Below are 17,274 nucleotides of genomic sequence, written 5' to 3' on the forward strand. Positions count from 1 at the left end.
CTGCAAGTCTGAACTACATCCTACAACTCCACCTTGTGACTAATAATATACTGCATGCCGGTGTAAGGTTTCCGGTGTTATGGCGACCCGGAGCATACATTTTTGTTTGCAGAAGGTAAGCGCCAGGTTTCATGTGTAGTTTAATCTACCCATCGACCACATAATGTTTCTATTTCCGATAAGTAGTTTTCCGAAGTTTGCTGGTTCTATACTTTCGCTGTCACCCTTTTTACTCGGATTGCAGTCAATTGTACGGTGTACCAGCAAAAGCGGTGCCACCAAGAATGTTGCAAGCTGTCGATGTCTGCGTAGCGGGAGCACAGTGATGATGATTTGTCCTTGTCCAGCAATGCAAATAAATATTCTAGTCCAGACATTTTAGGGGCGTTTTGCAAAGTGAGTGTATTAATAATATCGGTGCAACTTGTTAACGAGCGGAGTTAGTCGTTCCCTTCCTGTAAGCTACAGATAATTATATTGTAGCTGGATAACTAGTTAAAATCGGATACAATGTGTCACTGCGCCGTATAGTTTATGATGTGGTTTACATTGTAGCATTCAACAAAACGATTGTGTTCTGGATGCGCAATGTATTACTTAGGTACAATAGACCGCCAGCGACACTCCCTAAGAGAAGTCTAGACGGCTAACTTAATAGCTTCAAGGAGCAACATTTTACAACAGAAACGGATGTCGTAGTTATGTTATCCCACATATAGCTTGTTGGTGTTATTATTCAAGACTCTGAACTTACATATAGCCCACTAACAACATGAGCATCTTTATGTTTTGAAGCCTTATGGCATTTTCCCACGGACTCAAAAGCATCTCAGACATTTGGCTCATTGTTCCACCAATAAAATAAAAAGTCTCTCAGCGGGTGTATAAAGCAGACTAGGCAACGGTATACTGTATTTAACGTTTTGCTTTGCTCAGCAGTCTGGTTGTGTCAGCATATGCATCAACAAACACATTTTCCACCATTATTTTTTTTTAAATCCCCCCAGGACAAGCACAGAAGCATGGGAATGTAATATGATGATGTTATGTGGATATTCTTCTCGTCTGACCTTTTTTGGTAGCTGTGTTCTCATGGGTCACATGTCATACAGGTCCCGCACTTGTTTTCTCAAACAATGGTAGGAAAAGGGTCACTAATGTTTCCTTCACTAGGACCTCTCCTATATGGAGTTCAGATCCGCCTCGGCAGGTTCCAACACTATGGTCTATACCCACACGCTTGTAAACTGCAGTATATGTCTCTATCCTAGATTACAGTGTATCTGCCTCTATTGCACTTTCTTTCCCCATCTCCTTCTGTCTCTCTTTTTTTCCCTCTCTTTCCACAGAGTTTGGGTTGTGCTGTGAGGTAAGCCAAGGCGACTCTCCCATGTGTTTCTGTGGGACTGACTATGCTGCTGTTGGTAGCACTGGTCATGGTCTGTACTTACACTGTGGTAGCTGCCGAGGAGGCTGAGAACACCAGCCACAAACCACCACTCCACTACAGCAGCCTCGCGCTGCCACAGCACCATATCCCCTACTTCCTCCACACTAACAAGAGAGTGGCCAGGCTTTGTCGAGAGGACCCGCTCTGCCCTTTTAAAGTAAGAACTGCACTTTCATTGTTTTTAATAGTACAGGGTGAGCTACTGTTTTATTATCACTGTTATTGTGTTATTATCACTGTTATTGTGTTATTATTATCACTGTGTTATTATCACTGTGTTATTGTGTTATTATCACTGTGTTATTATCATTGTGTTATTATCACTGTGTTATTGTGTTATTATCACTGTTATTATTTCTGTTATTATCACTGTGTTATTGTGTTATTATCACTGTGTTATTGTGTTATCACTGTTATTGTGTTATCACGGTGTTATTCTGTTATCACTGTGTTATTGTGTTGTTATCACTGTGTTATTATCACTGTGTTATTGTGTTATTATCACTGTGTTATTGTGTTATTATCACTGTGTTATTGTGTTATTATCACTGTTATTGTGTTATCACTGTGTTATTCTGTTATCACTGTGTTATTGTGTTGTTATCACTGTGTTATTATCACTGTGTTATTCTGTTATCACTGTGTTATTGTGTTGTTATCACTGTGTTATTATCACTGTTATTGTGTTATCACTGTGTTATTGTCACTGTGTTATTATCACTGTGTTATTGTGTTGTTATCACTGTGTTATTGTGTTATCACTGTGTTATTGTCACTGTGTTATTATCACTGTGTTGTTATCACTGTGTTATTGTGTTATTATCACTGTGTTATTATCACTGTTATTATCATTGTTATTGTGTTATCACTGTTATTGTGTTATCACTGTGTTATTGTGTTATTATCACTGTGTTATTGTGTTGTTATCACTGTGTTATTGTCACTGTGTTATTATCACTGTGTTGTTATCACTGTGTTATTGTGTTATTATCACTGTGTTATTATCACTGTTATTATCACTGTTATTGTGTTATCACTGCTATTGTGTTATCACTGTGTTATTGTGTTATTATCATTGTGTTGTTATCACTGTGTTATTGTGTTGTCATCACTGTGTTATTGTGTTGTCATCACTGTGTTATTGTGTTGTCATCACTGTGTTATTGTGTTGTCATCACTGTGTTATTGTGTTGTCATCACTTTGTTATTGTGTTATTATCACTGTGTTATTGTGTTGTTATCACTGTGTTATTGTGTTATTATCACTGTGTTATTGTGTTGTTATCACTGTGTTATTGTGTTATTATCACTGTGTTATTATCACTGTTATTGTGTTGTCATCACTGTGTTATTGTGTTATTATCACTGTGTTATTGTGTTGTTATCACTGTGTTATTGTGTTATTATCACTGTGTTATTGTGTTGTTATCACTGTGTTATTGTGTTATTATCACTGTTATTATCACTGTGTTATTATCACTGTTATTATCACTGTTATTGTGTTATCACTGTGTTATTATCACTGTGTTATTGTGTTGTTATCACTGTGTTATTGTGTTGTTATCACTGTGTTATTGTGTTGTTATCACTGTGTTATTATCACTGTGTTATTATCACTGTGTTGTTATCACTGTGTTATTGTGTTATTATCACTGTGTTATTGTGTTGTTATCACTGTGTTATTGTGTTATTATCACTGTGTTATTATCACTGTTATTATCACTGTTATTGTGTTATCACTGTGTTATTGTGTTGTTATCACTGTGTTATTATCACTGTGTTATTATGTTGGGTATCGTACCATGTTGGGTGTCGTCATTCAAACTGTGGAGTGGGATTAGCTCTTTTAAATTCTTGAACTGAGTTGAATTTTTGTCAAGGTGAATCTATTTTCAAAGCAGCCAGTCTTGTGGACAGAGAGTGACAAAAATGTTAAGAACTTAAGTTTACGATTATTGCAAATTTAAAGCTTTGGACAGTGACCACACACATATTTTTATGTGTATCATTTATGTGTATCATGTGTACAAGTAGTTGTTTAGTGTGGACTTTCATGGTCTATGCAAGTGTGTGTTAGCACATCTTTAGTGCGTCTCTCCCCCTCCCTTAATGTTTTACGACAGGATGCTCTGCCGGATGTGTCGTCCTGCTGGGGGTATGAGAAGAACTGTGCCCCAGAGAACCGCTTTGGCTATCCTGTCTGCACCAAGATCGACTCTGGATGGTACAACACAATCCCCCTCTCTGCATTTCCTTTTGTTCAGTGGTCCTTCTGTGGCTCAGTTGGTAGAGCATGGCGCTTGCAACGCCAGGGTAGTGGGTTCGATTACCGGGACCACCCATACGTAGAATGTATGCACACATGACTGTAAGTCGCTTTGGATAAAAGCGTCAGCTAAATGGCATATATTATTATTATATTATATATTCATTAGCATATTGTGCCAAGCTCCTGTCATACATGTGGATGTGCATAATGTATTTCTGCAGCTGGTTTGGCCTAACAGAGCTCTTTGTCCTCCCTAGGGCGAGCTCAGTGGAGGCAGCCCAGGAGCTGTTCTGGAAACAGGCAGACTTTGGTTATGTCATGGAGCGCCTCAGTGAGATGAAGACCCTCTGCAAGGCCACCAATCCTGTAAGACCCTGCCATCCCTCGGTGCAGCTGCACACAGAGGACTCGGGGATCCACGGGGATAAACAGAAAAGGCATTTGCTAAATGCTTACATTTTATTTCTAGGGAGATTCATCTCTGAAATGCTCCAGCCACACTCGCTTCTGCAGGGCGACCAATCTGTACCTGGACCTGAGGAACCCTCGCAGGGGTCATGAGAGGTCAGTGCACCTTGGTTGACACTTCCTGTCTAGCGACCCATCTGGTTTCCTTGTTTTCCTTTGTGGACCATGTCAGGGGAAGAATTCCCTAGCCGTAGTTTATTTTGGGTCTGTTTCTTCCATTTGCTTGTCCCTTCATCTTCATCGAACTAAAATACAGGACAGGCAATATGGCAGACACTTTTCTTAGACTAATGAAATAAATTATTATCAAATTAAAGAAGTGTGGGACACACCTGTGTTTTCTCTGCAGGTATAAGGAGGACTTTCTCCAAGAGGGGGAGATTGGGGGGCGTTGCAGTCTGAACAGCCGAGCGCTGGCCGCAGAAGGAGAGCACAAGAGCCCTCTGCAGTCCTGGTGAGACAACACAGAGAATCCTTATGCCCCTCCCTGAACTGTCCGATTCATATCAAGGTTTCTTCTTTCTAAATACATTTCACTTCGTAACAAAAGTATTTGATTGATTGATGAATGACACATACATGAAACACACTATTTTTCCTTCCCAAGGTATGCTGAACTGCAGGCATACACAGAGCTGGACTTCAACCCCACAGATGAAGAGCATTGTGACATCATCATTGAGAAACCTACTGTATTCATGAAGCTTGACGCAGGTGGGAACAGTCTTCATGCCTTTAGTACAATGTCAAATAACTTATTCTGTTCATGCACAGTGTAGAACTAGTGACACAGTAACATATGTACTGAGATGTGATGGACAAACCTGAATGTGCCTTTTTCACAGGGGTGAACATGTACCATCATTTCTGTGACTTTGTCAACCTGTACATTTCCCAGCACATCAACAACTCCTTCAGCAGAAACATCAATATCCTCATGTGGGATACGGTAGGAACAACATTCTGCAGCCCGTATCCATTTCACTGATCTGAGAGGACTGGATAGGTGCAAGAAATCTGTTGAGGACTCCGCTGGGCCCTCCATAGGCTAGTTGGAGATTCCACCATGTTGCAAGCTGTTGTTTTGTTCAAAGCTGTATGTACTGTACAGAAAGAAGTATGGTTGTTGACCAGAGGGTTGTGTAAAGAAGTGTTAATATGGTTGCTGACCAGAGGGTTGTGTAAAGAAGTGTTAATATAGTTGTTGACCAGAGGGTTGTGTAAAAGAGTGTTAGTATGGTTGTTGACCAGAGGGTTGTGTAAAGAAGTGTTAATATGGTTGTTGACCAGAGGGTTGTGTAAAGAAGTGTTAATATGGTTGTTGACCAGAGGATTCTGTAAAGAAGTGTTAGTATGGTTGTTGACCAGAGGGTTGTGTAAAGAAGTGCGAATATAGTTGTTGACCAGAGGGTTGGGTAAAGAAGTGTTAGTATGGTTTTTGACCAGAGGGTTGTGTAAAGAAGTGTTAGTATGGTTGTTGACCAGAGGGTTGGGTAAAGAAGTGTTAGTATGGTTGTTGACCAGAGGGTTGTGTAAAGAAGTGTTAGTATGGTTGTTGACCAGAGGGTTGTGTAAAGAAGTGTTAATATAGTTGTTGACCAGAGGGTTGTGTAAAGAAGTGTTAGTATGGTTGTTGACCAGAGGGTTGTGTAAAGAAGTGTTAGTATGGTTGGTGACCAGAGGGTTGTGTAAAGAAGTGTTAGTATGGTTGTTGACCAGAGGGTTGTGTAAAGAAGTGTTAATATGGTTGTTGACCAGATGATTCTGTAAAGAAGTGTAAGTATGGTTGTTGACCAGAGGGTTGTGTAAAGAAGTGTTAGTTTGGTTGTTGACCAGAGGGTTGTGTAAAGAAGTGTTAGTATGGTTGTTGACCAGAGGGTTGTGTAAAGAAGTGTTAATATGGTTGGTGACCAGAGGGTTGTGTAAAGAAGTGTTAATATGGTTGTTGACCAGAGGGTTGTGTAAAGAAGTGTTAATATGGTTGTTGACCAGAGGGTTGTGTAAAGAAGTGTTAATATGGTTGTTGACCAGAGGGTTGTTTAAAGAGGGTTGTTAAAGAAGTGTCAATATGGTTGTTGACCAGAGGGTTGTGTAAAGAAGTGTTAATATGGTTGTTGACCAGAGGGTTGTGTAAAGAAGTGTTAGTATGGTTGTTGACCAGAGGGTTGTGTAAAGAAGTGTTAATATGGTTGTTGACCAGAGGGTTGTGTAAAGAAGTGTTAATATGGTTGTTGACCAGAGGGTTGTGTAAAGAAGTGTTAATATGGTTGTTGACCAGAGGGTTGTGTAAAGAAGTGTTAATATGGTTGTTGACCAGAGGGTTGTTGTGTTAATATGGTTGTTGACCAGAGTGTTAGTGTTAATATGGTTGTTGACCAGAGGGTTGTGTAAAGAAGTGTTATATGGTTGTTGACCAGAGGGTTGTGTGTTAATATGGTTGTTGACCAGAGGGTTGTGTAAAGAAGTGTTAGTATGGTTGTTGACCAGAGGGTTGTGTAAAGAAGTGTTATGGTTGTTGACCAGAGGGTTGTGTAAAGAAGTGTTATGGTTGTTGACCAGAGGGTTGTGTAAAGAAGTGTTAGTATGGTTGTTGACCAGAGGGTTGTGTAAAGAAGTGTTAATATGGTTGTTGACCAGAGGGTTGTGTAAAGAAGTGTTAGTATGGTTGTTGACCAGAGGGTTGTGTAAAGAAGTGTTAATATGGTTGTTGACCAGAGGGTTGTGTAAAGAAGTGTTAGTATGGTTGTTGACCAGAGGGTTGTGTAAAGAAGTGTTAATATGGTTGTTGACCAGAGGGTTGTGTAAAGAAGTGTTAGTATGGTTGTTGACCAGAGGGTTGTGTAAAGAAGTGTTAATATGGTTGTTGACCAGAGGGTTGTGTAAAGAAGTGTTAGTATGGTTGTTGACCAGAGGGTTGTGTAAAGAAGTGTTAGTATGGTTGTTGACCAGAGGGTTGTGTAAAGACGTGTTAGTATGGTTGTTGACCAGAGGGTTGTGTAAAGAAGTGTTAATATGGTTGTTGACCAGAGGGTTGTGTAAAGAAGTGTTAGTATGGTTGTTGACCAGAGGGTTGTGTAAAGAAGTGTTAATATGGTTGTTGACCAGAGGGTTGTGTAAAGAAGTGTTAGTATGGTTGTTGACCAGAGGGTTGTGAAGTGTTAATATGGTTGTTGACCAGAGGGTTGTGTAAAGAAGTGTTAATATGGTTTTTGACCAGAGGGTTGTGTAAAGAAGTGTTAGTATGGTTGTTGACCAGAGGGTTGTGTAAAGAAGTGTTAATATGGTTGTTGACCCAGAGGGTTGTGTAAAGAAGTGTTAATATGGTTGTTGACCAGAGGGTTGTGTAAAGAAGTGTTAGTATGGTTGTTGACCAGAGGGTTGTGTAAAGAAGTGTTAGTATGGTTGTTGACCAGAGGGTTGTGTAAAGAAGTGTTAGTATGGTTGTTGACCAGAGGGTTGTGTAAAGAAGTGTTAATATGGTTGTTGACCAGAGGGTTGTGTAAAGAAGTGTTAGTATGGTTGTTGACCAGAGGGTTGTGTAAAGAAGTGTTAGTATGGTTGTTGACCAGAGGGTTGTGTATGGCGGTGCTGTGTTTTACATGTGACTACTTGCGTGCGGAGGGGGTCAACAGGAAGTAGTAGGTGAAAAACAGAATGATTTATGGGAAACCTTATCCTGTCCATTGTTCCCCCCTCTGGCTGTGGAAGTGAAGGTTGAGGGTAAAGAAATAGAGGGAGGGAAAATGACAGCGAGAAGGAAAGGAAGGGCCTTTCATCTGACAAACAACACAAGTTGTAAGGTAAACTGGTGACTGACTGCTAGGAAAGGTTCTAATGAAACATACACCATAATACCAACCACTGTTTCCTAATAGTCTCCATGTAATCTGGAATTGAGTTTAGCCAGTTTGATGAAGCAACTGAATTTCGAAGTCGGCTTTCTTATGTATGTTTCTTCCTTTTCAGAGTTTTAGTGGATATGGGGATCTGTTCAGTGAGACATGGAAGGCTTTCTCTGACTATGACATCATCCATCTGAAAACATTTGACACTAAAAGGGTAAAATAATCAAAGCTCGTGTGTGTGCGTGCGTGCGTGCGTGCGTGTGTGTGTGTGTGTGTGTGTGTGTGCGTGCGTGCGTGCGTGCGTGCGTGCGTGCGTGCGTGCGCATTCGAGTGTGGTCGTACATGGTTGTTTAACGTGTCCATTACCTTGAAACAGGTGTGCTTCAAAGATTCCGTGTTCTCCCTGCTCCCCAGGATGAGATATGGGCTGTTCTATAACACACCTTTGGTACGTATTCTGTCTGTATCTCCTATGTAGTAAAAATATAGAGATATAATTGCGCCGCCTTTGAGGAAATCTGAATCCCTTTGAACTTCTTGGGATGTCCCTGCCTTTCTGACTCCATGCGTTTGCCTATTTTTATCACGCAGACTTTATGTCCACGCTTTTTTTTGTTCATGCTTCTCGCCTCCTCATTCCGTTTTCCTGCATCTTCTGATATCCAGTTTGGTAATAACATGCAATTTAGGTCAAATATTTATGTTTTGTATTCATCGTGTCCAGCTCTTATGTAATTTAAATGATAATTTCAAGGAGATTTGTGTACACATGGTAACATGTAAATACGTACAGTACCAGTCAAAAGTTTGAACACACCTACTCATTCCAGGGTTTTTCTTTATTTTTACTATTTTCTACATTGTAGAATAATAGTGAAGACATACAAACTATGAAATAACACATATGGAATCATGTAGTAACCAAAAATGTGTTAAACAAATCAAAATATATTTTATATTTGAGTTTCTTCAAAGTAGCCACCCGTTGCCTTGATGACAGCTTTGCATACTTTTGGTATTCTCTCAACCAGCTTAATGGGGTAGTCACCTGGTATGCATTTCAATTAACAGGCGTGCCTTGTTAAAAGTTAATTTGTGGATTTTTTTCCCTTAATGCGTTTGAGCCAATCAGTTGTGTTGTGACAAGGTAGGGGTGGTATACAGAAGACGGCCCTATTTGGTCAAAGACCAAGTCTATATTATGTTAAAAAAAACAGCTCAAATAGCAAAGAAAAACAACAGTCCATCATCACTTTAAGACATGAAGGTCAGTCAATTTGGAACATTTAAAAAACATGTTGAAAGTTTCTTCAAGTGCAGTCGCAAAAACCATCAAGCGCTGTGATGAAACTGGCTCTCATGAGGACCGCCACAGGAAAGGAAGACCCAGAGTTACCTCTGCTGCAGAGGATACGTTCATTAAAGTTACCAGCTTCAGAAATTGCAGTCTAAATAAATGCTTCACAGAGTTCAAGTAACAGACACATCTCAACATAAATTGTTCAGAGGAGACTGCGTGAATCAGGCCTTCTTGGTCAAATTACTGTAAAGGAAACCACTACTAAAGGTCAGTAATAAGAAGGGACTTGCTTGGGCCAAGAAACACGATCAATGGACATGTCTTTTTGTCCAAATTGGAGATTTTTGGTTCCAACTGCCATGTCTTTGTGAGACGCAGAGTAGGTGAATGGATGATCTCTGCATGTGTGGCTCCCACCGTGAAGCATGGAGGATGAGGTGTGATGGTGTGGGGATGCTTTGCTGGTGACATTGTCTTTGATTTATTTAGAATTCACGGCACACTTAACCAGCATGGATGCCACAGCATTCTGCAGCGATATGCAATCCCATCTAGTTTGGGTTTAGTGGAACTATAATTTATTTCTCAAACGGACAATGACCCAACACAACTCCAGGCTGTTTAAGGGCTATTTGAGCATGAAGGAGAGTGATGGAGTGCTGCATATGACCTCCACAATCACAGACCTCAACCCAATTGAGATGGTTTGGGATGAGTTCGACCTCAGAGTGAAAGATAAGCAGCCAACATGTGCTCAGCATATGTGGGAACTCCTTCAAATCTGATGGAAAAGCATTCCAGGTGAAGCTGGTTGAGAGAATGCCCCGAGTGTGCAAGCTGTCATCAAGGCAAAGGGTGGCTACTTTGAAGAATTTAACACTATTTTGGTTACTACATGATTCCAGATGTGTTATTTCATAGTTTTGATGTCTTCACAATTATTCTACAATGTAGAAAATAGTACAAATTAAGAAAAACCCTTGAATGAATAAGTGTGTCCAAACCTTTGACTGGTACTGTAGGTTTAGGGGGCAGCCTTGAGGTGTGAAATATTGATCATGTTTAAATTCCGGTGTTTAAATGTATGACTGATGTGCTCTGGCATGTAGGAGTGAATAACAGATCTGTGCTCTGGCCTGTAGGAGTGAATAACATACCTATGCTCTGGCCTGTAGGAGTGAATAACAGATCTGTGCTCTGGCCTGTAGGAGTGAATTACAGATCTGTGCTCTGGCCTGTAGGAGTGAATAACATATCTGTGCTCTGGCCTGTAGGAGTGAATAACATATCTGTGCTCTGGCCTGTAGGAGTGAATAACAGACCTGTACTCTGGCCTGTAGGAGTGAATGACATATCTGCACTCTGCATGAATTTTAAATGTGTCTTTTCATGTGTATGGTATTATGTTTGGATTTGGCAGATATCTATCAAATTACACATTTCACTGTGTGTGTGTTCTCTCTGTGCATGTGTGTGTGTGTGTATGTGCGTGTGAGGGACACGTACAAATGGATCGGATGTTTTCTTCTTGGCATGTTAATGGCAGATATCTGACTGCTACAGTGAAGGGATGTTCAGGGCCTTCTCCCAGCATGTTCTATATCGACTCAGCGTTCCACAGGTTGGACCCATGGTAAGGAATACTGACCACACACAAACACCCACATACGACTACGCAGACACACACTGAAACACACACACACATACACACACCCACATACGACTATGCAGACACACACTGAAACACACACACACACACCCACATACGACTACGCAGACACACACTGAAACACACACCCACATACGACTACACACACACACACTGAAACACACACACACACCCACATACGACATCGCAGACACACACTGAAAGACACACACCCACATACGACTACGCAGACACACACTGAAACACACACACACACACCCACATACGACTATGCAGACACACACTGAAACACACACAAGCACACCCACATACGACTACACACACACACACACACACACACACTGAAACACACACACACCCACATACGACTACATACACACACACACACACACACACACATAGCACGGGTCACTTTGTTGGCGCACACACACCTTTTCCTCACTGGTCTGTAACTCCCCGATACAGGTTTCACTGGTCTGTAACTCCCCGATACAGGCTTCATTGGTCTGTAACTCCCCGACACAGGCTTCACTGGTCTGTAACTCCCCGATACAGGCTTCACTGGTCTGTAACTCCCCGATACAGGCTTCACTGGTCTGTAACTCCCCGATACAGGCTTCACTGGTCTGTAACTCCCCGATACAGGCTTCACTGGTCTGTAACTCCCCGATACAGGCTTCACTGGTCTGTAACTCCCCGATACAGGCTTCACTGGTCTGTAACTCCCCGATACAGGCTTCACTTCACATATTAATCTCCTCCATCTAATATGTTTTATAGTTTGGTGAAGGCATGTATTTAGCACTATGCGGTGTTGGTGTACTCCCTCTGGGGTTCTCCTGGCAGTCTTTGTGGTTTGTGGCTGATCACTTTCACAGTTTCTCTGTTTTTAGCATCAGGAGTTGTCTTCCTCAGGCTATTTTCACCTCAACAGCCACTAGGAGATGGTAATGCTGTATAACAAGCTTGCTCTCAACCTTGTTAGCTCAGCCCGCTCGGCTGTAGCTCTATCGTGAACATAATATTTGTAAAAAATAAATTATCAATACTTTTTTTTAACGTTCTGTAGAAAACTCCCATTTCCCCTTACCTTATTTGTTGTGGCAGTTTTCTACAAGTACATAAAGTCTAAATGAAGGTCCTTGAAAAGCTATGGATGGGCTTAATATGTCAGATTATGAGATCAGCATAATATTTACAGATGTTGCAATTGCTCTTCCTGGACCATATAAAATATACATGTCATATTTATAATAATAAGATATGCCATTTACCAGATGCTTTTATACAAAGGATCTCAAAGTCATGCATGCACACACTTACTTATGGGTGGCCCCATGAATTGAACCCACAATGCTGGCGTTGCAGGGGCCATGTTCCACTTTAACAACTGTGCCACACAGTAAGTATCATCTCACCAGCCCTATGTTCTTGGTTTCAGGAGGGGAGGATTCGGGTGACGTTGTTGGCACGCAGCACAGACTACCGTAAGATATTGAACCAGCAGGAGGTGAGTCCAGGCTGAGGCAGTACTGCCAACTCTCTGCTCCTCCCTCCCTCCCTCCCTCCCTCCCTCCCTCCCTCCCTCCCTCCCTCCCTCCCTCCCTCCCTCCCTCCCTCCTTCCCTTCCCTCCCTCCCTCCCTCCCTCCCTCCAACCCTCCCTCCCTCCCTCCCTCCTCCAGCTCTTAACTGGCCATTTAAAATTATATTTGCTATAAACTGGCAGCGTAAAATGCCTATGATTTATGCAGCCAGTCTCTGTGTTTGTTTGAGCTCTCATTGATTGGAGAATGCATCTCACTGTGTTCATACAGCTCACAAACGCCCTGAAGACTGTGCCTCTACTTGAGGTCAGAGTGGTGGATTACAAATACAAGTGAGTGAACAGTTTGTGTTCTTTAGACGTAGTTTAGGGGAAGTAAGGTTGGATTATATAGTAATGCTGGAGAACACAATGCAGCAGCACAAAGGGAATTGTGTAACAGCTGGATTTTATTGTCTGACACACCGCTTTTAGAGTGGAGTAAATATTGAATGTACAGTATAGTATGTTGGACTGAAGTCTGTCGGGGTATTGGGTTAAGTAGTAAGTTCAATTTAAATATAAGCTTTTGATGTGAGTGCTGCATGTGCTTGGTGGGTGACTACTTGTCTGGTCTGGTCTGGTCTTGTCTGTAGGGACGTTCCGTTCCTGGAGCAGCTCAGCATTACCCACAACTCTGACATCTTCATCGGGATTCACGGGGCAGGACTTACTCATCTGCTCTTCCTTCCTGATTGGGCCGTCATCTTTGAGCTGTGAGTGACAATTGTCAGTCTGTCTCTGTGGGTCTACAACAGGTTTACTGTGTCTTTGTGTTTCTGGGTCTGTCTGTCTCACTGGATCCTTGTCTCTGTCTGTCCTTCCATGCTCTGTGGATGGCAGTACTGGTCTACAGGCAGTGATGGAAAAAATACCCAATCGTCATAATGAAGTAAAAGTAAAGATCCTTAATAGAAAATGACTCAAGTCAAAGTGAACATCACCCACTAAAATACTGCTTGTCTAAAAGTATTTGGTTTGAAATATGCTCTAGTGTCAAAAGTAAATGTAATTACGCAAACATACTTAAGTGTAAAAGTATAAATAATTTCAAATTCCTTATATTAGCACAATTGTTTTATTATTTTTTATTTACGAATAGCCAGGGGCACAATCCAACACAGAGACATAATTTATAAACAAAGCATTTGTGTTTAGTGAGTCTGCCAGATCAGAAGCAGTAGGGATGACCAGGGATGTTCTCTTGATAAGTGCGTGAATTGGACCATTTTCCTGTCCTGCTAAACATTCACAAGTACTTTTAGGTGTCAGGAAAAATGTATGGAGTAAAAAGTACATTATTTTCATTAGTAATGTATTGAATTAAATGTAAAAGTTGTCAAACATATGAATAGTAAAATACAGATACCCCCAAAAACTACTTAAGGCATTTATGCTTAAGCATAACAGGGCAAAGTGATATCTGGGCTGGATATGGTATTGTGTGTGATGGGTGGGTCTGGCAGCATGCTGTGCTCTGTTAGCCCTTAGCCGCAAGGCATGGCGGTGAAATACGGCCTAATTTAAACAGGCATTCATCAGGCAGGACGAGGAGGCGGATGCCACAGAGAGAGGAGAGAGAGAGCAGGAGATGAAGTGTCTCCATCTGTTCTCCACAGATATAACTGTCAGGATGAGAGCTGCTATCGAGATCTGGCTCGGCTACGGGGGATTCGATATGTGACTTGGCAGAAAAGGGACAAAGTGCTCCCAGAAGATAAGGTGGGAAACTCCAACACCACTCTTGCCACCACCTCCACTTAACTCACCGCCCCAGATTCCCAGAGACACCTGACTAATGCTCACCTGTAGCTTCAGCATTTATCACCACACTCATCTGTCATTTTGTTTTTAGTACACACACTCACGCTGCCTCACACACACACTCACGCTGCCTCACACACACACTCACGCTGCCTCACACACACACTCACACACACACACACACACACACACACACACACACACACACACACACACACACACACACACACACACACACACACACACACACACACACACACACACACACACACACACACACACACACTCACAAATCACAGACCTGGAGTGCAGTGTTCATAAAGACTTTCTCTCACTTTTCCATCATCACCCCTCCCACTCACCACACACAGGGTCACCATCCCACCCTGGGGGATCATCCTAAGTTCACCAACTACTCCTTTGACGTGGAGGAGTTCATGCGTCTGGTGCTGGAAGCAGCAGACTACGTCCTGCACCACCCCAAGTGGCAGCCCCCACCCAGCCACGATGAACTGTAAGCCTGCACCACCCCAAGTGGCAGCCCCCACCCAGCCACGATGAACTGTAAGCCTGCACCACCCCAAGTGGCAGCCCCCACCCAGCCACGATGAACTGTAAGCCTGCACCACCCCAAGTGGCAGCCCCCACCCAGCCACGATGAACTGTAAGCCTGCACCACCCCAAGTGGCAGCCCCCACCCAGCCACGATGAACTGTAAGCCTGCACCACCCCAAGTGGCAACCCCCACCCAGCCATGATGAACTGTAAGCCTGCATCACCCCAAGTGGCAGCCCCCACCCAGCCATGATGAACTGTAAGCCTGCAGCCCCCACCCAGCCATGATGAACTGTAAGCCTGCACCACCCCAAGTGGCAGCCCCCACCCAGCCATGATGAACTGTAAGCCTGCAGCCCCCACCCAGCCATGATGAACTGTAAGCCTGCAGCCCCCACCCAGCCATGATGAACTGTAAGCCTGCATCACCCCAAGTGGCAGCCCCCACCCAGCCACGATGAACTGTAAAGCCTGCAGCCCCCACCCAGCCATGATGAACTGTAAGCCTGCAGCCCCCACCCAGCCATGATGAACTGTAAGCCTGCAGCCCCCACCCAGCCACGATGAACTGTAAAGCCTGCAGCCCCCACCCAGCCATGATGAACTGTAAGCCTGCAGCCCCCACCCAGCCATGATGAACTGTAAGCCTGCAGCCCCCACCCAGCCATGATGAACTGTAAGCCTGCACCACCCCAAGTGGCAGCCCCCACCCAGCCATGATGAACTGTAAGCCTGCAGCCCCCACCCAGCCATGATGAACTGTAAGCCTGCAGCCGCCACCCAGCCATGATGAACTGTAAGCCTGCATCACCCCAAGTGGCAGCCCCCACCCAGCCACGATGAACTGTAAAGCCTGCAGCCCCCACCCAGCCATGATGAACTGTAAGCCTGCAGCCCCCACCCAGCCATGATGAACTGTAAGCCTGCAGCCCCCACCCAGCCATGATGAACTGTAAGCCTGCAGCCCCCACCCAGCCATGATGAACTATAAGCCTGCAGCCCCCACCCAGCCATGATGAACTGTAAGCCTGCAGCCCCCACCCAGCCATGATGAACTGTAAACCTGCAATCACCCCAAGTGGCAGCCCCCACCCAGCCATGATGAACTATAAGCCTGCAGCCCCCACCCAGCCATGATGAACTGTAAGCCTGCAGCCCCCACCCAGCCATGATGAACTGTAAGCCTGCAGCCCCCACCCAGCCATGATGAACTGTAAGCCTGCAGCCCCCACCCAGCCATGATGAACTGTAAGCCTGCAGCCCCCACCCAGCCATGATGAACTGTAAGCCTGCAGCCCCCACCCAGCCATGATGAACTGTAAGCCTGCAGCCCCCACCCAGCCATGATGAACTGTAAGCCTGCAGCCCCCACCCAGCCATGATGAACTATAAGCCTGCAGCCCCCACCCAGCCATGATGAACTGTAAGCCTGCAGCCCCCACCCAGCCATGATGAACTGTAAGCCTGCAGCCCCCACCCAGCCATGATGAACTGTAAGCCTGCAGCCCCCACCCAGCCATGATGAACTGTAAGCCTGCAGCCCCCACCCAGCCATGATGAACTGTAAGCCTGCAGCCCCCACCCAGCCATGATGAACTGTAAGCCTGCAGCCCCCACCCAGCCATGATGAACTGTAAGCCTGCAGCACGAGGACAGTTTGGTGAAGTCAAACACACGACTAAAACACAGTCGTCTTATAAATCTAAAAGTATTTTTAATTCTAGTTCTTGTATATTATGAAGGTTAAATTTAAGTTTACAGCATCACTTTTCAGCTATTTATTATTTCTTTTTTTTCTGCAGTGAGTCTTTAACACAGCCCAAGGTGCATCTCAGTAGCGATAATAAAGAGAAATCAAATGGCCGTGGCAAACTTAAGAGTACCTGCCACCATTTTCCTTGTTCGAGAACAGTATATGTGCTATACATACACTCCTTACAACAAATGACTATTTATATTACAAGCTGCCACTGGTGGTTGCCGTAATGATCATTTGTTTACTTTCTAAAACAATGGGTTTATTTTCTGCATTTTCTGATTAAAGTGGTGTGTTATAGACAGACAGGGAAGGAACTTTCAACATGTTGTAAATGTGCCCATTTTATCAACCCCGCAGAATTGTCTTTGCAACTATTTTGTCGTCACTACATATAGTAAACGTCCAGGAAGGGAAAACACAAGTGATATAATCAATCTAAAGCTGGATGTTTTATTTATAAGTGAAAGGGAGTCAGACCTTTTGGTCAATGTTTTGGAAAGTCTTGTAAGTCATGTTATATTTCAAAGCCATGGAAATGTTTTGGAAAGTCTTGTAAGTCATGTTATATTTCAAAGCCATGGAAATGTTTTGAAATAAACATTTTCAAAAGTG

The 17,274-nt window shown here is 43.3% G+C and overlaps 1 protein-coding gene across 1 annotated transcript; it reads left to right on the forward strand.

Annotated features, from left to right (window-relative positions):
- The first annotated feature begins 30 nt into the window (after positions 1-30).
- On the forward strand, positions 31-17,274 carry eogt (EGF domain-specific O-linked N-acetylglucosamine (GlcNAc) transferase). Its single transcript, XM_052526737.1, has 16 exons — positions 31-115; positions 1,350-1,607; positions 3,574-3,674; positions 3,977-4,085; positions 4,189-4,283; positions 4,537-4,641; positions 4,795-4,901; positions 5,033-5,136; positions 8,154-8,246; positions 8,409-8,480; positions 10,879-10,965; positions 12,443-12,511; positions 12,817-12,878; positions 13,181-13,300; positions 14,204-14,306; positions 14,720-17,274. The coding sequence occupies exons 2-16, from the start codon at positions 1,413-1,415 to the stop codon at positions 14,864-14,866; spliced, it is 1,569 nt and encodes a 522-aa protein (XP_052382697.1). The 5' UTR covers positions 31-115; positions 1,350-1,412; the 3' UTR covers positions 14,867-17,274.

This window comes from Oncorhynchus keta, chromosome 10 (genome assembly GCF_023373465.1).
Source record: "Oncorhynchus keta strain PuntledgeMale-10-30-2019 chromosome 10, Oket_V2, whole genome shotgun sequence".
Lineage (NCBI taxonomy): Eukaryota > Metazoa > Chordata > Actinopteri > Salmoniformes > Salmonidae > Oncorhynchus > Oncorhynchus keta.